The sequence below is a fragment of the Myxocyprinus asiaticus genome, chromosome 50 (genome assembly GCF_019703515.2).
Source record: "Myxocyprinus asiaticus isolate MX2 ecotype Aquarium Trade chromosome 50, UBuf_Myxa_2, whole genome shotgun sequence".
In the NCBI taxonomy this organism is placed as follows: domain Eukaryota; kingdom Metazoa; phylum Chordata; class Actinopteri; order Cypriniformes; family Catostomidae; genus Myxocyprinus; species Myxocyprinus asiaticus.
The window spans coordinates 26237069-26262664 of record NC_059393.1 but is presented as its reverse complement, the minus strand read 5'-3'; the positions used below and the strand labels follow the sequence as shown (position 1 = coordinate 26262664).

Sequence of the window (25596 nt, the reverse complement as noted above, 5' to 3'; positions counted from 1 at the left end):
TTCTGAATCTGTGTTGTGTGCTGCTCAAGGCTCTGTATATATTACGAGAGTTTTGAGCTCAAGATCAACTTTTGCTGTTGATACAACTACATGATTCATGCAATTAATAAATAATTCATAAACCGTAAATAATGAGTTAAACATCCTGATGCGGTTAGCGGAATAATCTTCATTCATGTGTCATACCTGCATTTAAAAACACAACACAAAATATATCAAACAGTGAAAAAACACATAAAAAAGTTCACCGGAGGGGAATATGTTTATTGATGCATGTGTGAGCTAACTTTGAGTTACAAAAAGAACGGATTATTTTAACTTTTCTCTTTCCCACTTTTTGCCCCCATTGTTTTATGTTGTTGATTGTCTTAATGTTTTGATGCCTTGTTTGTTGTATATTTGAGAAGTTTTGAAAGAAAACATTTATCGATGCATTAAAAGTGATTGTATACAAAATGCACATTATCTCAACTAGTTCCTGGTGAAATAATAAATTATGACTTTGAACACAGCTGCCCTTTTCATTTTCGTGTTTGTAGAATTGTATATTGCACATATTGTTCTGTATTGTGTATATTATATACAATAATCACAACCTTTATTCTATTCTACTCTAAAAGATATCTATCTAAAAATATTTCAGGTAGATAAAATTGTTTCTTGTCCCCCTCTTTGTTTCTTTTTTTAGCCTTTTTTGTGTCGTGGTATTGTTCTTTAAATATAAATAACAGTTTACAGCTAGTTGAATGAAGAAAGATCATATTTATTACTTTATTTTTGCATAAAACATAAAAACATTTAAGAGGCACATACTGGGGGATACAATACAATTATTCACACAATAATTTCTGTAAGCAAAGTATATTCTTGTTTAGAATTAAATGACTTTTTCTAACAGGAGAGATGTTTTACTGGTCAAAGTAATCGAGTCGTACTATACAAAACGACTCAAAACAGGGTTTAATAGACATTTTAGCTTTGTGTAAGGGATATTAAGACAGATAATATCACTGCACCACAGTGTGTTGATAAATCACAGCTGCTGTCTGTCGCCCTCTACCGCCCGACCTACGTCCCGCCCTCCTCCTGCTCGCCCCGCCCCTCTTCTTCTATATTTGGCCATGCCTTACTGACGCGCCTCTGATTGGTCGGTGGGGTTCAGGAGCAGAATGACCCGGATATGCATGTGGCGCTGTGTTGTGCAGTTTCCCGGATGAGGAAGTAAGCGCTGACAGGGCTGGGTTCCGTCAGATAGTCGAAGCCGAACCGAGTCCACTCCGAGCTGAAATAACACCCGAACTCGCCGCCGCAGAGCCGCCAGCGCCACACACAACGCGAACCAGCGCCGCAGACATGGTAAGAGCCGCTCCGGGCACGGGGCTTGGGTCGATGCCCGTTTTAGGAAGAGACGCGACCGCACATTAAACACCGCGAAACTCCACCGTACCCGACAAAACACTGACCAACACTGAACCCTTCAACATACTTACAATACACAACAACAAACACTAAACCTCCTCACACAACACTGAACCCTACAACAAACTTACAATACACAACAACAAACACTAAACCTCCACACACAACACTGAACCCTTCAACATACTTACAATACACAACAACAAACACTAAACCTCCACACACAACACTGAACCCTTCAACATACTTACAATACACAACAACAAACACTAAACCTCCTCACACAACACTGAACCCTATAACAACACTACAATACACAACAACAAACACTAAACCTCCACACACAACACTGAACTCTACAACAACACTACAATACACAACAACAAACACTAAACCTCCACACACAACACTGAACTCTACAACAACACTACAATACACAACAACAAACACTAAACCTCCACACACAACACTGAACCCTTCAACATACTTACAATACACAACAACAAACACTAAACCTCCTCACACAACACTGAACCCTATAACAACACTACAATACACAACAACAAACACTAAACCTCCACACACAACACTACAATACACAACAACAAACACTAAACCTCCACACGCAACACTGAACTCTACAACAACACTACAATACACAACAACAAACACTAAACCTCCACACACAACACTGAACCCTTCAACATACTTACAATACACAACAACAAACACTAAACCTCCTCACACAACACTGAACCCTATAACAACACTACAATACACAACAACAAACACTAAACCTCCTCACACAACACTGAACCCTTCAACATACTTACAATACACAACAACAAACACTAAACCTCCACACACAACACTGAACCCTTCAACAAACTTACAATACACAACAACAAACACTAAACCTCCACACACAACACTGAACCCTTCAACATACTTACAATACACAACAACAAACACTAAACCTCTACACACAACACTGAACCCTACAACATACTTACAATACACAACAACAAACACTAAACCTCCACACACAACACTGAACCCTTCAACATACTTACAATACACAACAACAAACACTAAACCTCCTCACACAACACTGAACCCTACAACAACATTACAATACACAACAACAAACACTAAACCTCCTCACACAACACTGAACCCTTCAACATACTTACAATACACAACAACAAACACTAAACCTCCTCACACAACACTGAACCCTTCAACATACATACAATACACAACAACAAACACTAAACCTCCTCACACAACACTGAACCCTTCAACATACATACAATACACAACAACAAACACTAAACCTCCACACACAACACTGAACCCTTCAACAAACTTACAATACACAACAACAAACACTAAACCTCCACACACAACACTGAACCCTTCAACATACTTACAATACACAACAACAAACACTAAACCTCCACACACAACACTGAACTCTACAACAACACTACAATACACAACAACAAACACTAAACCTCCACACACAACACTGAACCCTTCAACATACTTACAATACACAACAACAAACACTAAACCTCCACACACAACACTGAACCCTTCAACATACTTAAAATACACAACAACAAACACTAAACCTCCACACACAACACTGAACCCTTCAACATACATACAATACACAACAACAAACACTAAACCTATACACACAACACTGAACCCTTCAACATACTTACAATACACAACAACAAACACTAAACCTCCACACACAACACTGAACCCTTCAACATACTTACAATACACAACAACAAACACTAAACCTCCACACACAACACTGAACCCTTCAACATACATACAATACACAACAACAAACACTAAACCTCCACACACAACACTGAACCCTTCAACATACTTACAATACACAACACTGAACCCTTCAACAAACTTACAATACACAACAACAAACACTAAACCTCTACACACAACACTGAACCCTTCAACATACTTACAATACACAACTACAAACACTAAACCTCCTCACACAACACTGAACCCTTCAACATACTTACAATACACAACAACAAACACTAAACCTCCACACACAACACTGAACTCTACAACAACACTACAATACACAACAACAAACACTAAACCTCTACACACAACACTGAACCCTACAACAAACTTACAATACACAACAACAAACACTAAACCTCCACACACAACACTGAACTCTACAACAACACTACAATACACAACAACAAACACTAAACCTCTACACAACACTGAACCCTACAACAACATTACAATACAACAAACACTAAACCTCCTCACACAACACTGAACCCTACAACATACTTACAATACACAACAACAAACACTAAACCTCTACACACAACACTGAACCCTACAACATACATACAATACACAACAACAAACACTAAACCTATACACACAACACTGAACCCTTCAACATACATACAATACACAACAACAAACACTAAACCTCCACACACAACACTGAACCCTACAACATACATACAATACACAACAACAAACACTAAACCTCACACACAACACTGAACCCTTCAACATACTTACAATACACAACAACAAACACTAAACCTATACACACAACACTGAACCCTACAACAACATTACAATACACAACAACAAACACTAAACCTCCTCACACAACACTGAACTCTACAACAACACTACAATACACAACAACAAACACTAAACCTCTACACACAACACTGAACCCTACAACAACATTACAATACACAACAACAAACACTAAACCTCCACACACAACACTGAACCCTACAACAACATTACAATACACAACAACAAACACTAAACCTCCTCACACAACACTGAACCCTACAACAACATTACAATACACAACAACAAACACTAAACCTCCTCACACAACACTGAACCCTACAACATACTTACAATACACAACACTGAACCCTTCAACATACTTACAATACACAACAACAAACAATAAACCTCCTCACACAACACTAAACCCTTCAACATACTTACAATACACAACAACAAACACTAAACCTCCTCACACAACACTGAACCCTACAACAACATTACAATACACAACAACAAACACTAAACCTCCACACACAACACTGAACTCTACAACATACATACAATACACAACAACAAACACTAAACCTCTACACACAACACTGAACCCTACAACAACATTACAATACACAACAACAAACACTAAACCTCTACACACAACACTGAACCCTTCAACATACTTACAATACACAACAACAAACACTAAACCTCCACACACAACACTGAACCCTTCAACATACTTACAATACACAACAACAAACACTAAACCTCCACACACAACACTGAACCCTATAACAACACTACAATACACAACAACAAACACTAAACCTCCTCACACAACACTGAACCCTTCAACATACAATACACAACAACAAACACTAAACCTCTACACACAACACTGAACTCTACAACAACACTACAATACACAACAACAAACACTAAACCTCTACACACAACACTGAACCCTTCAACATACTTACAATACACAACAACAAACACTAAACCTCCACACACAACACTGAACCCTTCAACATACTTACAATACACAACAACAAACACTAAACCTCCACACACAACACTGAACTCTACAACAACACTACAATACACAACAACAAACACTAAACCTCTACACACAAGAGTGAACACTACAACAACAAACACCAAACTCCCCAAACACTCACGGAATTCAGTTAATGGTTGAAGGTTTTTAGTGTTGGTTTTCGTGTCAGAAGATTTTTGGGGATGTTCTATTATTGTACTAGAGGGTGTAGTGAGGTGGGGCGGAGTTTAGTGTTTGTTGGGTTGGGCCTTCTGTCGAAGGGAGTTTAGTATTATACCAGTTCAGTATTTGGGTTTAGTATTTGAGTTTATTTTAGGGGATGTAGTGTTTAATGGGGGAGTTTAGTGTTTGTTGGGTTGGGTGTACGTTCAAAGGGAGTTTAGTATTATACCAGTTCAGTATTTGGGTTTATTTTAGTGGATGTAGTGTTTAATGGGGGAGTTTAGTGTTTGTTGGGTTGGGTGTACATTCAAAGGGAGTTTAGTATTATACCAGTTCAGTATTTGGGTTTATTTTAGGGGATGTGGTGTTTGATGGAGGGGTTTAGTGTTTGTTGGGTTGGGTGTACGTTCAAAGGGAGTTTAGTATTATACCAGTTCAGTATTTGGGTTTATTTTAGGGGATGTGGTGTTTAATGGGGGAGTTTAGTGTTTGTTGGGTTGGGTGTACGTTCAAAGGGAGTTTAGTATTATACCAGTTCAGTATTTGGGTTTATTTTAGGGGATGTAGTGTTTAATGGGGGAGTTTAGTGTTTGTTGGGTTGGGTGTACGTTCAAAGGGAGTTTAGTATTATACCAGTTCAGTATTTGGGTTTATTTTAGGGGATGTAGTGTTTAATGGGGGAGTTTAGTGTTTGTTGGGTTGGGTGTACGTTCAAAGGGAGTTTAGTATTATACCAGTTCAGTATTTGGGTTTATTTTAGGGGATGTAGTGTTTAATGGGGGAGTTTAGTGTTTGTTGGGTTGGGTGTACGTTCAAAGGGAGTTTAGTATTATACCAGTTCAGTATTTGGGTTTATTTTAGGGGATGTAGTGTTTAATGGGGGAGTTTAGTGTTTGTTGGGTTGGGTGTACATTCAAAGGGAGTTTAGTATTATACCAGTTCAGTATTTGGGTTTATTTTAGGGGATGTGGTGTTTGATGGAGGGGTTTAGTGTTTGTTGGGTTGGGTGTACGTTCAAAGGGAGTTTAGTATTATACCAGTTCAGTATTTGGGTTTATTTTAGGGGATGTAGTGTTTAATGGGGGAGTTTAGTGTTTGTTGGGTTGGGTGTACGTTCAAAGGGAGTTTAGTATTATACCAGTTCAGTATTTGGGTTTATTTTAGGGGATGTGGTGTTTGATGGAGGGGTTTAGTGTTTGTTGGGTTGGGTGTACGTTCAAAGGGAGTTTAGTATTATACCAGTTCAGTATTTGGGTTTATTTTAGGGGATGTGGTGTTTAATGGGGGAGTTTAGTGTTTGTTGGGTTGGGTGTACGTTCAAAGGGAGTTTAGTATTATACCAGTTCAGTATTTGGGTTTATTTTAGGGGATGTAGTGTTTAATGGGGGAGTTTAGTGTTTGTTGGGTTGGGTGTACGTTCAAAGGGAGTTTAGTATTATACCAGTTCAGTATTTGGGTTTATTTTAGGGGATGTAGTGTTTAATGGGGGAGTTTAGTGTTTGTTGGGTTGGGTGTACGTTCAAAGGGAGTTTAGTATTATACCAGTTCAGTATTTGGGTTTATTTTAGGGGATGTGGTGTTTGATGGAGGGGTTTAGTGTTTGTTGGGTTGGGTGTACGTTCAAAGGGAGTTTAGTATTATACCAGTTCAGTATTTGGGTTTATTTTAGGGGATGTGGTGTTTAATGGGGGAGTTTAGTGTTTGTTGGGTTGGGTGTACGTTCAAAGGGAGTTTAGTATTATACCAGTTCAGTATTTGAGTTTATTTTAGGGGATGTAGTGTCTGATGGAGGGGTTTAGTGTTTGTTGGGTTGGGCGTACATTCAAAGGGAGTTTAGTATTATACCAGTTCAGTATTTGGGTTTATTTTAGGGGATGTAGTGTTTAATGGGGGAGTTTAGTGTTTGTTGGGTTGGGTGTACATTCAAAGGGAGTTTAGTATTATACCAGTTCAGTATTTGGGTTTATTTTAGGGGATGTGGTGTTTAATGGGGGAGTTTAGTGTTTGTTGGGTTGGGCGTACATTCAAAGGGAGTTTAGTATTATACCAGTTCAGTATTTGGGTTTATTTTAGGGGATGTAGTGTTTAATGGGGGAGTTTAGTGTTTGTTGGGTTGGGTGTACATTCAAAGGGAGTTTAGTATTATACCAGTTCAGTATTTGGGTTTATTTTAGGGGATGTGGTGTTTAATGGGGGAGTTTAGTGTTTGTTGGGTTGGGTGTACGTTCAAAGGGAGTTTAGTATTATACCAGTTCAGTATTTGGGTTTATTTTAGGGGATGTAGTGTTTAATGGGGGAGTTTAGTGTTTGTTGGGTTGGGTGTACATTCAAAGGGAGTTTAGTATTATACCAGTTCAGTATTTGGGTTTATTTTAGGGGATGTGGTGTTTAATGGGGGAGTTTAGTGTTTGTTGGGTTGGGTGTACGTTCAAAGGGAGTTTAGTATTATACCAGTTCAGTATTTGGGTTTATTTTAGGGGATGTAGTGTTTAATGGGGGAGTTTAGTGTTTGTTGGGTTGGGTGTACATTCAAAGGGAGTTTAGTATTATACCAGTTCAGTATTTGGGTTTATTTTAGGGGATGTGGTGTTTAATGGGGGAGTTTAGTGTTTGTTGGGTTGGGTGTACGTTCAAAGGGAGTTTAGTATTATACCAGTTCAGTATTTGGGTTTATTTTAGGGGATGTAGTGTTTAATGGGGGAGTTTAGTGTTTGTTGGGTTGGGTGTACATTCAAAGGGAGTTTAGTATTATACCAGTTCAGTATTTGGGTTTATTTTAGGGGATGTAGTGTTTAATGGGGGAGTTTAGTGTTTGTTGGGTTGGGTGTACATTCAAAGGGAGTTTAGTATTATACCAGTTCAGTATTTGGGTTTATTTTAGGGGATGTGGTGTTTAATGGGGGAGTTTAGTGTTTGTTGGGTTGGGTGTACGTTCAAAGGGAGTTTAGTATTATACCAGTTCAGTATTTGGGTTTATTTTAGGGGATGTGGTGTTTAATGGGGGAGTTTAGTGTTTGTTGGGTTGGGTGTACATTCAAAGGGAGTTTAGTATTATACCAGTTCAGTATTTGAGTTTATTTTAGGGGATGTGGTGTTTGATGGGTTGTGTATAAGAGTGCTTTGGTGGGTTTATTGTTTGTGCGGTCTACTGTCAAAGGAAATTTATTATTTTAATAGTTTTGTATTTGAGTTTATTTTAGGGGTTGTATGTTAAAGAGTGTTAGGGTTGTAATGGTTTTATTGGTAAGGACTTATTGAATTAAGTTTATTGGTTATAATATTTGATTTTTTTTTTTTTTAATTTTTTTAATTTATTTTTTTAGATGTAGTGTTTGGGTTTACTGTCAATTTTTTTTTTTTTGCTGGTTTAGTATTTTAGGGTGTATCTGTGATTTAGTGTTTGATGGGTTGAATATTAGAGTGCTTCAGTGGGATTAAAGGGACAGTTCACCCAAAAAATAAAATTCTCATCATTTACTCACCCTCATGTCATCCCAGATGTGTGTCTTTCTTTCTTCTGCAGAACATAAATGAAGATTTTAGAAGAATATTTCAGCTCTGTAGGTCCAGACATTGGAAGTGAATGGTGACCAGACCTTTGCATATCCAAAATCAATATAAGGGCATCATAAAAGTAATCCATAAACTCCAGTGGATTAATTAGTGTCTTCTGAATTGGAACGCTAGGTGTGTGTAAGAAATAGATACATTTTTAAAACTTTTTTCACTAAAAATTCACAAGGGTCGAGTTCAAGTGCGTTGGCAAGTTCACGTGAGAACTGACGCTTGCAGAAAGTGCAGTGTATTTAACAGAGCAGCATAGACAATCATACATAGATGCCTCATTCGGCTACTGTCAAAGAGAGTTTGAGGCCTTTTGTGTAAGAGTTTACGCTGTTTTCTCTTGAGTGTTTTCAGTTGGAGGATATTTTGGGGGTTTACTGTTTGTTGGCTCGAGTATTTGTTCAGTTTAGTGAAAGTTTTACTGTTAGGATTATTTTGGCTTTTAGTATTTGACAGATTTGAGATTGGAGTTGTGGAGCAGTGAGAAGAATTATGCAGAGATAAAACATAATTTGCTCATTATTATTTTCATATAGGCTAATTCTGTTTCATTTGTGTCTTTCATGAGATTCAGACATGTGTTTGGTTGTAGTAAAGATCCCGTCTGTTTCAGAAATACATACTTGACTGCACTGTACAAAACCTGATGTTTATTAAAGACTTTGTACATTAACACTGAAATACAGAGTGAGACATCAGAAACATCTTCTGCATTAACACACACTCTGAAACATCAGCAGCACACACATTTACATTAAACCTTTTAACAGACCACGTTTAGTCCCAGAGCAGGTGGTTTGGATCTCGGGTCACACACACACACACACACACTGAAGCACAGATCCGTGTGTGTAAACTCCGTGTCATAATCTGGAGGTGTCAGTGAGACGGGACGCTTCTGTTTGGATGCGTGTAAACTGCGTTCTCGTGTGTTTGTGATCTTATTACGGCTTCTAAACGTGTTTGAAATGTGCTGTTGAAGGTGGATTGAGTTTCTCAGCTCAAGGATTCAGTTCTAGAAGATTTCTATCAGATCCAGAACTCATTTTGATGCAGGAAATGACATCACAACACAATGAGTTCATGTGAAATTTAAACTGCAAACAGGATCAGATCTGAGGAATGTGTTCACAGAACATCAGCTGCTATTGAAGAGAACACAATATGGATGTCAAGAACATATTTCACCTGAAAAAAAGAAATATATATTTTTTGCTTTAAGAAAGTGGAGGTCCTTTTTATAACTATGATGATTTTTTTACATTGTGACATTATTTTTGTTTTGACAGATAAGCACATTTTCACCAAATTCAAATTAATGTAGTGTGAAAAAATAATTGTCGTTATTGAAATGATAATATAAAAAATATATTAATGTTATGGTAGTATTTGTTGTACTGTCTTTATTCTGACTTAAAATAATTGTATTACAGACATTTTTTAGTTTATTACCGTAAAAATGTTACGATAAAATTACAGTAGAAATAAAATGACAGTAATGTTTTGACAATTCGTTATTCTCAAAAGTACGCGTTACAATCTAGATGTATTACAGTTTTAAAAACGGGATTTACAGTAATGAGAAATGTGCTTAATAGTTATGAAACTACCGTCAATAATGCAAAATAAGGCCTTTTTATAATTAATGTCTTTTTCAGGACATGTTTTTGTGAAATTAACCCTAAAACTGTTTTCATTTTTTAAATGTAATTTTCTTGTGTAACACATCTATCGCTAATATTTGATTATCAATTACAGCATTCTTTAGTCAGATATTTGTGTATAATGATCTCATCTCACTTAATCACATAATTTACACTCAAATCAATACTCAAGTCCATTTATTAACTGATTTGATTAGTGTTATAAACAGAATATTTTGTGTCCTGGCATATGAAAGTCATTGAAGTGTTTATACTCTCTCTGTTGTATTGTTATAACTGTAATGTAATAACATGTTAACGTGTCTCTCTGTCTCCGTGTAGAATGACCAGCAGTTGGACTGTGCTCTGGATCTCATGAGGCGTTTGCCTCCACAACAGATCGAGAAGAACCTCAGTGACCTCATCGACCTGGTCAGTGTGTGTGTTTTCTGATACTTACCTCAACGCTGTGGCTCTGTTCCAAACTCTAGTGAGCTGTCTACTGCCTACATAGTAAGCCACCTTCCAAGGCAGCATCCTCACTGAAAGGGAATATCATAAGTGACTGTTTTGGGATGAAACTCTGCTCACATTTAGAGCTGCAGCAACTAATCGATAATTATTTATAATGAAAATCATCGACAGTGAATTTATACTATGGCAAACATTATTTACTGGATAAACACACACATATTTTTGAAAAGAATAGTTTCGAAAATGTAATCAGCGACAATACTATTTTAAAACCTACAATATTAATTGAAAATAATAAAAATGTTTGTAATCAGTGACAGTGTAAAAGCACGTGTATCTAACATAATTATGTATTTTTCATTTGCGCAGAATTATTAATATTTCTATTCTGGTGTCTCCATTGCCGTCTGCTGGACGGATTTGTTCCTCAAAGGATTATTTTACTCTTAAATGAACAGTACTGTTTTACATGTAAAGGAGCTGTACTGCATATGTCCTGAAAGTAATAATAATACAAATTCAAATGTAACGTTTCACGATTCAGGCTTTGTTCAGAGTTTTGTGAGAGTATAGAATCATGAATTCAGTAATGTCAATCGAACAAATCCTCACGCTCTTTATCATCTGTTTTATCATATTTTAATCAAATACAGGAAATAATTTTTGTAAAAATCCGATTAATCGAAGAAATAATCGAAAATTAGTCAATTATCAAAACAACCCAAAAACGTTAGTTGCAGCCCTACACACAATAGAGTTCAGGTCATTTCAGTAGAGTTTGATGTTAGCATGTTGCTAAGCTAACAGTGCTAAATTCAAAACATAAAAATGCTCAGATTTTTCAAATAACTCGTCATTCTGGAATATTTGTGTAATTCATAGCACAGACATATTGAGAGAAATAGCCGTTATACCTTTTCATTATTGAATTAATTACATTTATAATAAACTTTTCCCACCTTGGGTGTGTTGTTTTTCTTCTCTGAAATTGTCGCAATGCATTCTGGGATTGCGTTCTCCATGAAGGGTATATACAATGCTGTCTTGATGTGATGCTCATTTCTTTGTGCTGATCTGTTATTAAAAAATAAATAAATCCAATCCACACAAAACAAATTCACCTACTGTGATGAACATGTTTTCATTTCTGAGTTCAAAATCATTTTTGATATTTTTTCATGTGGTGTAACCACCTGGAGTTGGTAAAAAGTCTTATTAAAAGATGAAATTCTTGAGAAAATAAATGTTGGCATGGGTAGTGCAGTATAGACTTATATTATTATTTCTTAAATTATTATTTAATATTATTATTTGAAAAACTTTTGTCCATCAAATCAAAGTCAGCTGGCATAACCAGCATGTATGTAGCCATTTAGTTGTCATGTGACAATATTCAGGTCATGTGGTGTAACCCTCAGAAAACGTCTCGATATTCTTCACTCATTGTCTACTTCAACCGGTTCACTAGGTTTTGGAAAAGAGCCCAACGATGTATGTTTTAAATATTCTTTGCCAAGTTCTGCAGAATCCAGCATTTATATATGATCTCAAAACGTGTTTGGTAAGTTCAGACTGTTGTCTTGTAATGTCTACATTCGAGACTTTCCTTCATTTACACATTTCTGTTGAATTAAACTCTGTGTCTCTCTCTCTGGTCAGTTGTTAGCGTGTATTACTGTACGTGTCAGTCACTCGGCGGGACTCTCTGTGTTCTCATATTTCTCTGCTGTGTTCAGTCAGTGTGTCACACTGGAGGAAATGACTTCATTGTGTGTGTTTGTGACTGTTGATGCTGAAATAATGAGATGTGATGCATTCAAGAAAGAATTCACTTCCTCTAGGTCAGAGTCAATCATTTATTGCGTGTGTGTGTGTGTGTGTGTGTGTGCGTGTGCGTGCAGGTGCCCGGTCTGTGTGAGGATCTGTTGTCGTCGGTGGATCAGCCTCTGAAGATCGCTCGTGATAAAGTGGTGGGCAAAGACTATCTGCTGTGTGATTATAACCGTGATGGCGACTCCTACAGGTCAGAACCAGAACTGCAGCTCAAAGGAAGCGTAATTCTGCTGGTGTTTCGTCACGTTGTTGTTGCGCTCACAATTGGGGAGAATTGTCGTCTGTATTACCGTGTAATGTAACTGTGCTGTATGATATAATAATGCAGTGTGATCTGTCCGTCTTAGATCTCCCTGGAGTAATAAATATGAGCCGCCGATAGATGATGGTGCCATGCCGTCTGCTCGCCTGCGTAAGCTGGAGGTGGAAGCCAACAACGCCTTCGACCAGTACCGAGATCTGTGAGTATTTTGAGCTGCAGGTGTTCTGATTGGTCTGCTGCTGGTGATTGACATGTTCTGCTCCTCTGTCAGGTATTTTGAGGGCGGGGTTTCCTCCGTGTATCTGTGGGATCTGGATCACGGCTTCGCTGGAGTCATCCTCATTAAGAAAGCAGGTGACGGATCTAAGAAGATCAAAGGATGCTGGGACTCCATCCATGTGGTGGAGGTGCAGGTGAGATCTCTCAGCCCACAACAATATTCCCGTATTAATCAGAGTTTGGTCTTATTTGATTATGTAAATGCATTAACTGGATTGAGCCAATATTCTGGGTCCTCAAATCTGAATAAGACATCTGGCATATACCTGTATTAATAAGAGTTTTGGATTATGTGAACACAGTATGTAATCAAGATATATGTTGCCATTCTGTTGTCATGTGACAAAAAACCCCCATAAGGTTGTGTGTAAAATTCATCATTAACCATATAGTTAAATATCAATATTTAGATATTTTTATAAAAAGGCACATTTTCTTGAGGTCATGTGATGTAACCATGAGAAAAGTTCTGAACATTACGGACTCAAAAATTAAAAAATATGTTGGAAAACTTTTTTGAATATAATAAATAAGTTGTTTATACTCGCATGTATTCATGGTTCAAGGAAACTATATTAATACCTTTTACTTCACTATAAAAATCCATCTATTTTAAACAATGATTAAACTGTCTAATGTAGAAAATCTTGATTACTTTTTTTTATCCTCTTTTCTCCCAATTTGGAATGCCCAATTCCCACTACTTAGTAGGTCCTCGTGGTGGTGCGGTTACTCACCTCAATCCGGGTGGTGGAGGACAAGTCTCAGTTGCCTCCGCTTCTGAGACCGTCAATCCGTGCATCTTATCACGTGACTCGTTGTGCATGACACCGCGGAGACTCACAGCATGTGGAGGCTCATGCTACTCTCCTCGATCCACACACAACTCACCACACGCCCCATTGAGAACGAGAACCACTAATCACGACCACGAGGAGGTTACCCCATGTGACTCTACCCTCCCTAGCAACCGGGCCAATTTGGTTGCTTAGGAGACCTGACTGGAGTTACTCGGCACGCCCTGGATTCAAACTCACTACTCTCAGCGTCAATACTCGCTGAGATACCCAGACCCCCCTATCTTGAGATTACTTAAAAAAAATAAAAAATAAATCAATAAAGTCAAACAAGTATGATTAACTTAAATGGCGAGAACATACGTGGTCAAGTTTTTAATAATGTTCAGTTCTGAGAAAGAATAATTCTCCCATTTTCAAGTCGCCAGTACTGAGACGACTGGGCTCTCACAGCTTTGGCTTGATAAAAATACATTTAATTTAATATGGAATGAATTTATGATATAAAAGATATATTTACTAAAGTTTACTGCAAAGGCCTTCTTAAAGTTAGCAGTCTAGTGGTGCTGACACACTATTTGGTGGAAGTGAAGATGACAAATATTCAAAACATTTTCGCAGCTGAACTTCAGAATGTGAGTTCATTGAACTTAGTTTTACATGTAACGTTTTATAATACAGCTTTAAGTTGGGACAACAAATTTGCCTTGAGTAAACTCAAAAGCTGTGCATCAAGTTGCCTCATAGTTTTAAGTTGAGTTGAATTAATTTGCAGTGTTGATGGTTGCACTACATGACATTTATTTGTATTTTTAATGTGGAAAATGCTGTAAATGTTTTTCAAAAATGTGTGAAACCAACATGGCCTCAAAGATTACATTCCTGCACACCTGACACGTGCATTAAACTAGATTCATGAAAGATTGTCGTCATCTCGGAAACCTGATTTGTCAATGACGTGTGTACAGGAAGTAGAGCAGGTCATCATCTTTTTCAGAATAAAGGTGTTTAAGAAAAATGATGCATGTAAAGGTGTGTGTTTCAGGAGAAATCCAGCGGCCGCACGGCTCATTATAAACTCACATCCACTGTCATGCTGTGGCTGCAGACCACCAAAACCGGCTCTGGAACCATGAACCTGGGCGGCAGCCTCACCAGACAGGTAACGGAGTGAGACAGGTGACGTTCAGCCAGTGCATGTTTACATAGAACAGCAATTACAGATACAGACTGTGTGAGTCTTTTACCTGATTGATTAAAAGACTCAAATCAGACACACTGCAATAGAAGCATGTGTTTGTCTGTTCACGTTCAGTTCAGACTGTTTCTAAATGAGGAAGCGCTGTCTAATTATAGCACATGCTAGTCATGTGACCCGACAGCGTTTACTGTTACTAATGACCCCTCGGTATCTCTCTCTGGTAGTAATAATAAGAGTATTAAACATCCAAAAGCAGGAGCAGTTTGTTTTACATGCTTATGTTGTGCATTGAGTCTCGTCTGTCTGGTGTCAGATGGAGAAGGATGAGACGGTTGGCGAATCTTCCCCTCACATCGCTAACATCGGTCGTCTGGTGGAGGTGATTACACACACACACACACACACACACACACCTTTACCCAGAGTTTGAGCTCATCTCATGTAAAATGTGTTGTGAACTTTTCATGTTGATTTAAAAACAGAAACTGATTAAATGTTTGTGTTTCTCAGGACATGGAAAATAAGATTCGATCCACTCTGAATGAGATTTACTTCGGCAAGACCAAGGACATTGTCAACGGACTGAGGTGTGTGTGTTCTCTGAACAGGATGTGTGTGAAGTCTCATGAAAGAGAGTCGCTGGGTTCTGCCATGTGTGTTCCTTCCTCTATTTCTCTTGTTCTGCACTGGATGGGCGTCATCGGGTCATTTTTAGTCGAGTGCTTTACCACAGGGGTGTTCAAACTTTTCAATGTCTCTTCTGCGCAAGTTTCTCAAAGCGCTTGGTCTGCTGGTCAACAGCGCCCTCTAATGCATTCGGTTGTAATAGTAATTCATTGTTGCCTATGGCAGGTGAATTTGCCAGTTGTGAGAATGTTTTGCTTATTAGTTGCAGAAAGAGCGCTCGAGTCTAGGATTACTCAGATCCCTATTTTACACTTTTCTTTACTTCATCCTGACTGTCTTTTCTTTCCATTCCATCTGTGGCTTCAGATCTATTGAGTCTCTTCCTGACAATCAAAAGTATCGTCAGCTGCAGCGCGAGCTCTCTCAGGTTCTGACCCAGCGTCAGATCTACATTGATTAGGGTCAGAGGTCAAAGGTACAGGCCCACGTGTGTGTTTGACCTGATCTGACCTCTCACAACGAACACTAACTGCATGCACGTGCATTCTGGGTGCAGCTCGTGAATATTAATGAGTTTGTTTTGGGAATGAGCAGAATGTGTGGTGTAGTGGTTTCGAGTTGTAGACTCGTAACTGAAAGTTTGTAGGTTTGAACTCTGGCTCCATGAACTGTCACCTTTGTGCTCTTGATGAAAACATATTTTAGATATATCTTTTAGCCTCTTGACAATATCACTTTCTTTTTTTTATCATCATATCAACCAAACAGACACTGAAGCCAAAGTAGATTCAAAATGTTTAATGCAAGAAGTAAAATACAGTACAAATCTTGTTCAAAATGATCAAAGCATGTTTTTCTCTAAATAAACCCAAGGAAGAATGACATTTCTTCATTTTCATTTATATCAGTGATGCAAACTTTTTGCCTTTCGAAATTTGCCATTTCAAAACAAAATCGGTCACTTTTGTGATTCATGCAGATCATGAACCATGAAGAAAAGGGGCGGAACAGTTATGAATGTGTAAAAGTGACTGATGTCCACATAACAATGATGTAAGGGTGTTATTGAATCTCTGTGATTATTATTATTAGACAATTATTGTTTTGTTTTTTCCAATTTGGAATGCCCAATTCCCAATACGCTCCAAGTCCTCGTGGTGGTGTAGTGACTCGCCTCAATCCGGGGTTGCCTCCGTGTCTGAGACCGTCAATCCGCGCATCTTATCACGTGACTTGTTGAGCGTGTTACCGTGGAGACGTAGCGCGTGTGGAGGCTTCACGCTATTCCCCGCGGCATCCACGCACAACTCGCCACGCGCCCAACCGAGAGCGAGAACCACATTATAGCGACCACGAGGAGGTTACCCCATGTGACTCTACCCTCCCTGGCAACCGGGCCAATTTGGTTGCTTAGGAGACCTGACTGGAGTCACTCAGCACACCCTGGATTCAAACTCACGACTCCAGGTGTGATAGTCAGTGTCAATACTCACTGAGATACCCAGACCCCCCTAGACTATTATTGTTGTGTTTTCTACGGTGGCTGTGAAGTGCAAAACAAAACAAATCTAAAAACACAACGGCAAATCCACTAACAAAAGAGCAAATCAGAAAACATCAGCAGTTCAGTCGAAAAGGAAAGGGTAGATCCATAGCTTCTCACCTGATTGGCTGTGTGAACGAGTCCTTTCTTCAGGATTGGTTCACTGATTATATCAAAATCATGCCAAAAGGTCACTGACTGAAAAACGAAATCATTTGGAGTGTTTTCTCTCTTGGGAAAACAGTAACAGGAAACTGTATAGCACAGAGAGCGATAACGGCGAGTGGGAAAAGTTCGTTTTAGGTACGATGTTCATCTATGGTCTCATGGTTCATATAGTGCGTAAGGGACCGTCTTAAAGTCCTCAAACTGCACTAAAACGTTGGTGGCATCCAAGCGTTCATTCAACTTACATGTTCTAACTTAAAGAGCACCTATTATGGTTTTTCAAAAATGACATTTCATGTAGTGTGTTATATAGCTGTTTGTGAATGTAAAAAAGTCTGCAAAGTGCACGACAAATGGAGTTATTGACTCCCAAAAGAAGGAACCGATTCTGAACACCTGAAACGAGTCGTTAGTAATTCCAGACTTACTTCCTGTACTAACCTATATAATTTGGTAACACACCTCTGGTCTGTTTACATGTACAGCCAGTGCAAGCTGTTAGCTGTTAGCCTCTGCTAACCGGCTAACTCACATTATTGTCAAACTACATATGAACTTACCACTGAGAAACGTCCTGTTCTCGTCGTGCTTGCGATGGTGGTTCGGGTTGATCTTCCAATGTATCACTATCGGACTCGGGCTCAAATTGGTAAGGTAAAACAGACATTTTTTCAGATGGAGCTGAAACTCGGATATGGTAGTGGGCATTTCCTTTCCGACATGTGCTGTAAGTGGTAGACCAGTCACAACAGACTGGGACATCTGACCAATCAGAGCAGAGTAGGCGGAGTTTAGAATGAATCCTTTAGAACGGATCATTGTACGAGTCGTTTTTGACACTGGGAAAAAAGGTAATGCTGCAATTTAAATTATGAGCAAATTAAAGTGTTTTTTGACCTTGGATGCATGTAAATCTATTGTATGAGACCTTTAAAACAAAATTAGGCACGTTTAAAACCATAATAGGTGCACTTTGAAAAACACTGTTGTTTAAAAAATAAAAGATAAAGGTTCCAGTTGCTGCCAATGGATAGATTTTCCAAGTATATCTAAAAAAAAAACACCACTAAAATTAATCAAGTTGTCATTATTATGTTACAGAGGTTGTGGCAGGCTGCCAGTGGTGTGAATGACTAACATTGTTTTTGAATAATTTAATACTGTATATGTATAATTCCACATCCTGGGAAAACCTCACCTAGAGTAAATCAGCATATCTAATAGCAGCCTTCTACAACCTTATCTAAAGTAATGTCGTGGTAAAATTCTAAAGTAATTGAACACTGTACTCATAATTGAGTATGTTTTTTAATAGCAGTGTTTATGTTAGAATATGCAAGTCAGCTGAATGAACGCGTGGACACTGGTGTTTTAGCGCAGTTTGTGGAATTTTTAGACGGTCCCTTACACACCATACATGAACATCATTCCTAAAATCTTTTCCCGCTCTCTGTGTTATACAGTGTCCCATTACTGTTTTACTGAGTGACAAACCACTCACAATGTTCAATAATTGAGCATTTGCAATGAATTTTGAAATAATGGTGCAAGTGGGCAAGAGAACCAGTCCTGAAGAGAGGACACTGTATTCTCCACACAGCCTATCAGAGGAGAAGCTATGGTACCCTAACTCTTATCGTTTCAACGGAATTGCCTTTGTGTTTTTAGATTTGATGTTTTGTGTTGCACATCAAGGCCACCGTAGTTTTCTGAGAAGTCGTGCTCCGCAAACGACAAACTGTAGGAAAAATGCTAGATCTGCTTTGTTCGTATAATGCTTAAACACTCGAGTCTCTTTGTTAGATTCGTAGATCACGAACGACTTGGTGATTTAACGAATCAGTTAAATCAAAATGTTTCAATGAGTCACTCATAGCACACGAGGCGCGTTTGCCGACACCTGCTGGCATCTCTGGAAATGGTAGATGAACGAATCAGTAAATGAATCTGCAAATGAATCAGTAAATGAATCTGCAAATGAATCTGCATATAAAACAGCAAATGAATCTGCAAATGAATGAACTTTGAACAGATTGAAAAGGCTCGAGCCGTTTGTATAAATCAAAATGTTTCAATGAGTCACACATAGCACACGAGGCGTGTTTGTCGACACCTGCTGGCATCTCTGGAAATGGTCGATGAACGAATCTGTAAATGAATCTGTAGATTAATCTGCAAATGAATCTGCAAATGAATCAGTAAATTAATCTGCAAATGAATCAGTAAATGAATGAACTTTGAAGAGATTGAAAAGGCTCGAGCCGTTTGTATAAATCAGAATGGCCTCAGATTTAATGCTGTACTTGCATTATTAAAATGGCTTGAAAAGGGTGTTTTTAGTTACTCTTGTTCTGGGAGAGCATGCTGGTGAACCTGTGATTGTCTCACGTTTTTCACCCTTCATGGGTTTGCATCCCTGTATATGCACTAATAGAACATAGACCATAATAAACAGCAGTATTTACCAACATTTATTTTTAACAAACTTTTTAATGTGTGACAAACGCCTCATTTTGAGTGACAACACAAAGGAATGGTTGATTCGGTATTGAATCATTGGAACGGACAGTTTGAACTCTGTTTTGCTGTTTTTCAGGAGCGTTCAGACGCTGGCGGATAAATCGAAACAGGATGCCCTGAAGAACGACCTGATGCTTGCGCTTAGCCAACGCAAACAGCAAAGCTAGAGACCATCACCTACCTGTCTCACTCTCTGTCTGTCCGTCTCACTCACAGCTGTCTGTCTGTCTGTCCATCAAAACAAAGGAAAAAGGGGAAAAGGCAACGCTTTTTGTTTTTGTATTTTCAGCTCAAGTTTCGATGCACCTGTCTGTCTCTCTGGTCTGTAATCATGTAGTATTAAGACAGTGCTGGCTTGTTTCTATCTGATTGGATCTCTGTGACATCATCGTGGGGGTGGAGCTTCTCCACCGCCACCTGAAGATGAGAACAAGTAGTTTCACCCCGTCACGTATACGTGTCAGAAATACTCAAGGAGCCCCAGAGAGGCGGGGGACATTTAAATATATAAATATATATAAATATACACATGTATGTATTATGACCATTATCATTAATATTATTCTTGCTGTTAATATTAAACTCTCGGCTTGAGTCAACACAAATGAGTGTGTTTGAGTGTGTGTGTGTGTGTGTGTGTGTGTGTGTGTGTATACGTGTCATTAAGAAAAAAACAGCAAACGTTTTCCTCCGTCTCTCTGTCCATCTGGGAGTGTCAGATGGTTTCGTTGTTTTCTTCGGGGTGGATTATAATTTCTCCAGTTTTCTTTTGCTCTGTTTTTTGTAAAGCTTACAGTTTATGTTGTAGTAGGGCCTCCAGCAACAATAAAAATATGAAAAACGAATCCTGTGTTGTGCATGTGTTTATTAAAAGGTTTTGCTGTTTTTTTTTTAAAGATCATAAAGATCGCTCAGACTGGATGAGCTGTGTTCAAAGCCATTGTAAAATTCTAATAAAAGCACATTCGATATAAATGCGATCATAAACAGTACACATTTAGGCTAATGAACTACAGTACACTATCCAATTAATACACTTTTTCAGTTAGTACATGGTTAGTAAACAAGAAAATATTCTTAAATATTTTCTGGAGAACTATTAATGATTTTATTTTTAGGAATATGTTGTGTTTACTCAGAATTTGAGCAGCTTAACTCAAAGTCATATCTGTAGCCTTATAAAAGCTGATTTATTCTACACAGAGAGGGTCCGCACATGGGAATCACATGACCAGCCGAATACTACTCGCTTAATCTCAGTTACCATCCTGTTATTGGACACTTTCACTCATTGATTAAAGTAATCATATCTGACTGTGAATAGTGAATTTCTACTGTGGCATCAGTAATTGAAAACTTGTTTTTGAATGATACTGCATCCACACCACTAGGTGTCAGTGTGAGTCCAAGGCCACACAAAAAATTCACCAAGTGCACCTTTCAGTTGGATAAAATCAGAGTCTCTCTAGCGAGTCAGTCCACTGTCGGGCATCTTTGGGACGCTCTCGGGAGGTTATTTCCGGTCATGTCAGTGCAGCTCCTATATACTTGAATGGAGAAAGACCAAAATCTCCTAAATGGTTGGTCAAGATTACAATTAAAGAACATATTTCAAATCAGCAATTAAATCTGATAATTTTGGAATCATAAATTGTGCTTCTGTACCTCATATTACGCTAAAACGTGATTTTCTCAGCTTGTATAGCTGATGCGCATGCACGTTCTACAGTTGATTGACAGGTGATGTCTGTATCTATAAGATGATTGGCTCTTTTAACTGTAAGGCGGGACTTCCTTTCTACATCCGTTGACCATTGGGCGTTCCAGTTTCTCCCATTCATCTGAACAGAAGTGGCCTGTCTCTAATAAATACTCTCTGATAAAATGCACTCTCATACACAATTGGTCATTATCGTAAAATACTGCTTTCTCCCTTCAGCTGTGGTAATTTAAACACGATGGGTATATATCGGTTTGACGCAGTTTAAATGATTGTAATATATATATATATATATATATATATATATATATATATATATATATATATATATATATATATATATATATATATATATATATATATATATGTGTATTAATGTGTGTCTTTTAACTCCTGAATGGATATTGTTGCTTTTTTCTGCAATTCCTAATTTTTCTCTTTTCTCTCGTTCTTTTTTTTTTGTTTTGTTTTTTTTTGCGATGTGAATTGGGGTTTTAAATAGGCCTAAAGCATAAAAAAATACTATTGACGTTATCAGCCACTGACTGAGACATGCGGTTTTTTTTTTTGTTTTGTTTTGTTTTTTTTTTTTTTCCCTTTTTCTCCCAATTTGGAATGCTCAATGCGCTCTAAGTCCTCGTGGTGGTGTAGTGATTCACCTCAGTCCGGGTGGCGGAGGACGAATCCCAGTTGCGTCCGCGTCTGAGACAGTCAACCCGCGCATCTTATCACGTGGCTTGTTGAGCGCGCTGCCACGGAGACATAGCGCGTGTGGAGGCTTCACGCCATCCACCGCGGCAACCACGCTCAACTCACCACACGCCCCACCGAGAACAAACCACATTATAGCGACCACGAGGAGGTTACCCCATGTGACTCTACCCTCCCTAGCAACCGGGCCAATTTGGTTGCTTAGGAGACCTGGCTGGAGTCACTCAGCATGCCCTGGGATTTGAACTAGCGAACTCCAGGGGTGGTAGCCAGAGTATTTTACCACTGAGCTACCCAGGCCCCCGAGACATGCGTTTTTTAATCTTTGTTGATGTTAGTTAATAAAAATAGAATTGTTCATAGTTAGTTCATGTTAACTAATGTTGTTAACCTTACTGTAAAGTGCTATGAAGTTTTCTTCCTCATGGGGCGCCGGAGGGCTCACTGATCCACGTTCAATTCTCCACACTAGGTGCCACGTGACTATAGAAATATAACACGAGTCATATGGACTACTTTTATGGTGCTTGGAGTTGTCAACTAAATGTCTCATTTTGTGTTCCTTGGACAAAAATCAAAAAGATGGTGAGTAAATGATATAATTTGTTTGTTTTGCAGTTTGTTTACATCACGTCCTGGAACAGGATGTACATAATACATTTATGTATCTTGAGTTGATTGACAGGAAGACATTTGTGTCATTTATTTAAAACACAATTGCAGGAGCAACAATGTGATCACTGCTAAGCAGTGTAAAGTCAGTGTAGTCATAGAAACCGACTGCATTACTCTGAGTCACTGACGTGCACAGAAGGGGGCAGCAGGGGCACAAGCCCTTGTCCCTTTTGTTCACAAATCTAAAGGTGCCCTTCTGGTCATCCACAAAAAGGGGAGACATTTTAATAATTAAAATAGTTAAAATTAAAATCTCGTCATAATCCCACAATAACAGTAATAATGTGTTATTATGAGATTTCTTTGTAAATCGTAAATCGATGAAAGAAAATTAAGTGGAGGTGCCTTTAAGAGCGCAGATCGGGGCGTATTCTAATCACAAGTGATCCTCCCTATGCCCTATTCTCACTCCGAACTGCAGAGCCCTTGAAGTGGGTACTCTGAAGGAAACATGGCATTGCTGTATGAATGTACCCTTCACTAACAGTCTTGTGGATGGACCCTCTGAGAAAAGATTCATTTTCTCACGTTCGTTTTGAACGAGCTTTCGAGTGGTGTCCCCTCCTGCAGGAGTGCCCTTCAAGGGAGCAAAGGGAGCGAGTTTTGAATTTGCCCCAGAGCATCGAAGTGCCATTACCACAGACAAGTAACAGGTCAGATAAAAAGTCCACTCCATGTATTGTGTTGTAAGTTTATCAAAAGAATAATACTCGATTATTTCTGACGTGTACCTCTAGCGTACACAGATTTTTTCATTATAATGGGAGCGGTCGCGTCACTTTCAGTGATATAAATTAAATTCTTCTTTTATAGAATATTGACATAAACTGAAGGAGCTGTCAGGTTCAGTCAAAGCCAGTTTGGTTTTGATGAAACTAATAAGCCATTAGACTAATCACTTTCAGAAAAATACCATTAGTCTACCACAGTACCGCAGCTCCCTATACGCATATAATGCAGTCTGCGTAGGGCACCAACTCCCTAGGGGGCACCATCATACCCTAGTGGGGCACCATCATACTCTAGGGGAGCACCATCATACCCTTGAGGGAGCACCATCACTCCCTGGGGGGGCACCCTCATACCCTTGGGGAGCACCATCATACCCTAGGGGGGCAACATCTTACCCTAATGGGGCACCATCATACTCTAGGGGAGCACCATCATACCCTTGAGGGAGCACCATCATACCCTTGAGGGAGCACCATCACTCCCTGGGGGGGCACCCTCATACCCTTGGGGAGTACCATCATACCCTAGGGGGGCAACATCTTACCCTAGTGGGGCACCATCATACTCTAGGGGAGCACCATCATACCCTTGAGGGAGCACCATCACTCCCTGGGGGGGCACCCTCATACCCTTGGGGAGTACCATCATACCCTAGGGGGGCAACATCTTACCCTTGGGGAGCACCATCATACACTAGGGGGACACCATCATACCCTTGGGGAGCACCATCGTACCCTAAGGGAGCACCATCGTACCCAAGGGGAGCACCATCATACCCTAGGGGAGCACCATTATTCCCAAGTGTGGCAGCATCATACCTTTGTGGAGCACCATCATACCTTAGTGGGGCAGCATCATACCCTAGGGGGGCACAATCATACCCTTGGGTGGCACCATCATACCCTAGGGGGGCACCATCATACCCTAGGCGGCAAGGGCGTAGATTTGGCTTGAACATTGGGGGGTACAGTGTGAAGAATTTATATGTTTCCATTGATCATGGTATAAATATTGGGGGGGTTGTACTTGCTTGTTTTTATTATTGGGGCGGCGGGTAAAACGATCAGATCTTTCCATCACTACTGCAGACTGTAGCGCGATGACGTAGTGGATCTAATCCCATGCGTATTGGGTTTTAGTGAAGTAGTAGATGTTTTAATGCACTTGTGTATTCACATTTTAATGTTTTGCTTTATTACTGTAACGTACATAACAGTCATTAATATAGTATATATTTATATAACACACACACACATTTATATATTAGGGCTGCACAATTAATTAAAATAAATCGGGATATTCTGTGAATAAATCATGACCCTGCATCAGTGTGGAGTGGCATGAAACAACTTATAAATTACAGGACTCCTACCCCCAACCCTGTGGTGAACCAACAACTGGCTGATGACCTGAATGTGTTCTACTGCAGATTTGAAAGGCCCAATCTCACACCCCACACCCACTCTGACCTTCACTTCACACAAACACCAACACCTCCTGCAACCCCCCTCCTCCCCCCTCCTGCTACTCAACCTGCATTTAAGATCTGTGAAGATGATGTGAGCCGCAGCTTTCGACAACAAAGGATAAGGAAAGCAC

General features: G+C 39.1%; 3 protein-coding genes across 7 annotated transcripts in view; 2 read left to right on the top strand and 1 right to left on the bottom strand.

Annotated features, from left to right (window-relative positions):
* LOC127439136 (histidine-rich glycoprotein-like) overlaps positions 1 to 25596 on the top strand; it is a 170702-nt gene that overhangs the window by 95975 nt on the left and 49131 nt on the right. The window lies entirely within an intron of this gene.
* On the top strand, positions 1188 to 21004 carry capzb (capping actin protein of muscle Z-line subunit beta). 2 transcript variants are annotated; one of them, XM_051695285.1, is made up of 10 exons: positions 1188 to 1356; positions 10798 to 10887; positions 12831 to 12952; positions 13110 to 13223; positions 13296 to 13437; positions 15146 to 15262; positions 15615 to 15680; positions 15812 to 15888; positions 16295 to 16403; positions 20236 to 21004. In XM_051695285.1, exons 1-9 carry the CDS (start codon positions 1354 to 1356, stop codon positions 16386 to 16388), a joined length of 825 nt encoding a protein of 274 aa, XP_051551245.1. In that variant the 5' UTR covers positions 1188 to 1353; the 3' UTR covers positions 16389 to 16403; positions 20236 to 21004. The 2 variants fall into 2 exon arrangements, with proteins under 2 accessions (XP_051551245.1, XP_051551246.1); XM_051695286.1 differs by lacking the exon at positions 16295 to 16403 and having other exon boundaries at positions 1189 to 1356.
* LOC127439142 (uncharacterized) lies at positions 1378 to 5315 on the bottom strand. 3 transcript variants are annotated; one of them, XM_051695248.1, is made up of 9 exons: positions 5151 to 5315; positions 4555 to 4614; positions 3923 to 3982; positions 3630 to 3689; positions 3510 to 3569; positions 2817 to 3296; positions 2337 to 2516; positions 1653 to 1694; positions 1378 to 1462 (listed from the first exon to the last, which is right to left on the bottom strand). In XM_051695248.1, the coding sequence occupies exons 2-9, from the start codon at positions 4586 to 4588 to the stop codon at positions 1422 to 1424; spliced, it is 957 nt and encodes a 318-aa protein (XP_051551208.1). In that variant the 5' UTR covers positions 4589 to 4614; positions 5151 to 5315; the 3' UTR covers positions 1378 to 1421. The 3 variants fall into 3 exon arrangements, 1 of the variants encoding a protein (XP_051551208.1); XR_007896856.1 differs by lacking the exons at positions 1378 to 1462; positions 3630 to 3689; positions 3923 to 3982; positions 4555 to 4614; positions 5151 to 5315 and adding an exon at positions 4073 to 4318 and having other exon boundaries at positions 1553 to 1934; positions 2277 to 2516; positions 2697 to 2936; positions 3510 to 3600; XR_007896857.1 differs by lacking the exons at positions 1378 to 1462; positions 3630 to 3689; positions 3923 to 3982; positions 4555 to 4614; positions 5151 to 5315 and adding an exon at positions 4073 to 4318 and having other exon boundaries at positions 1553 to 1934; positions 2277 to 2456; positions 2877 to 2936; positions 3510 to 3600.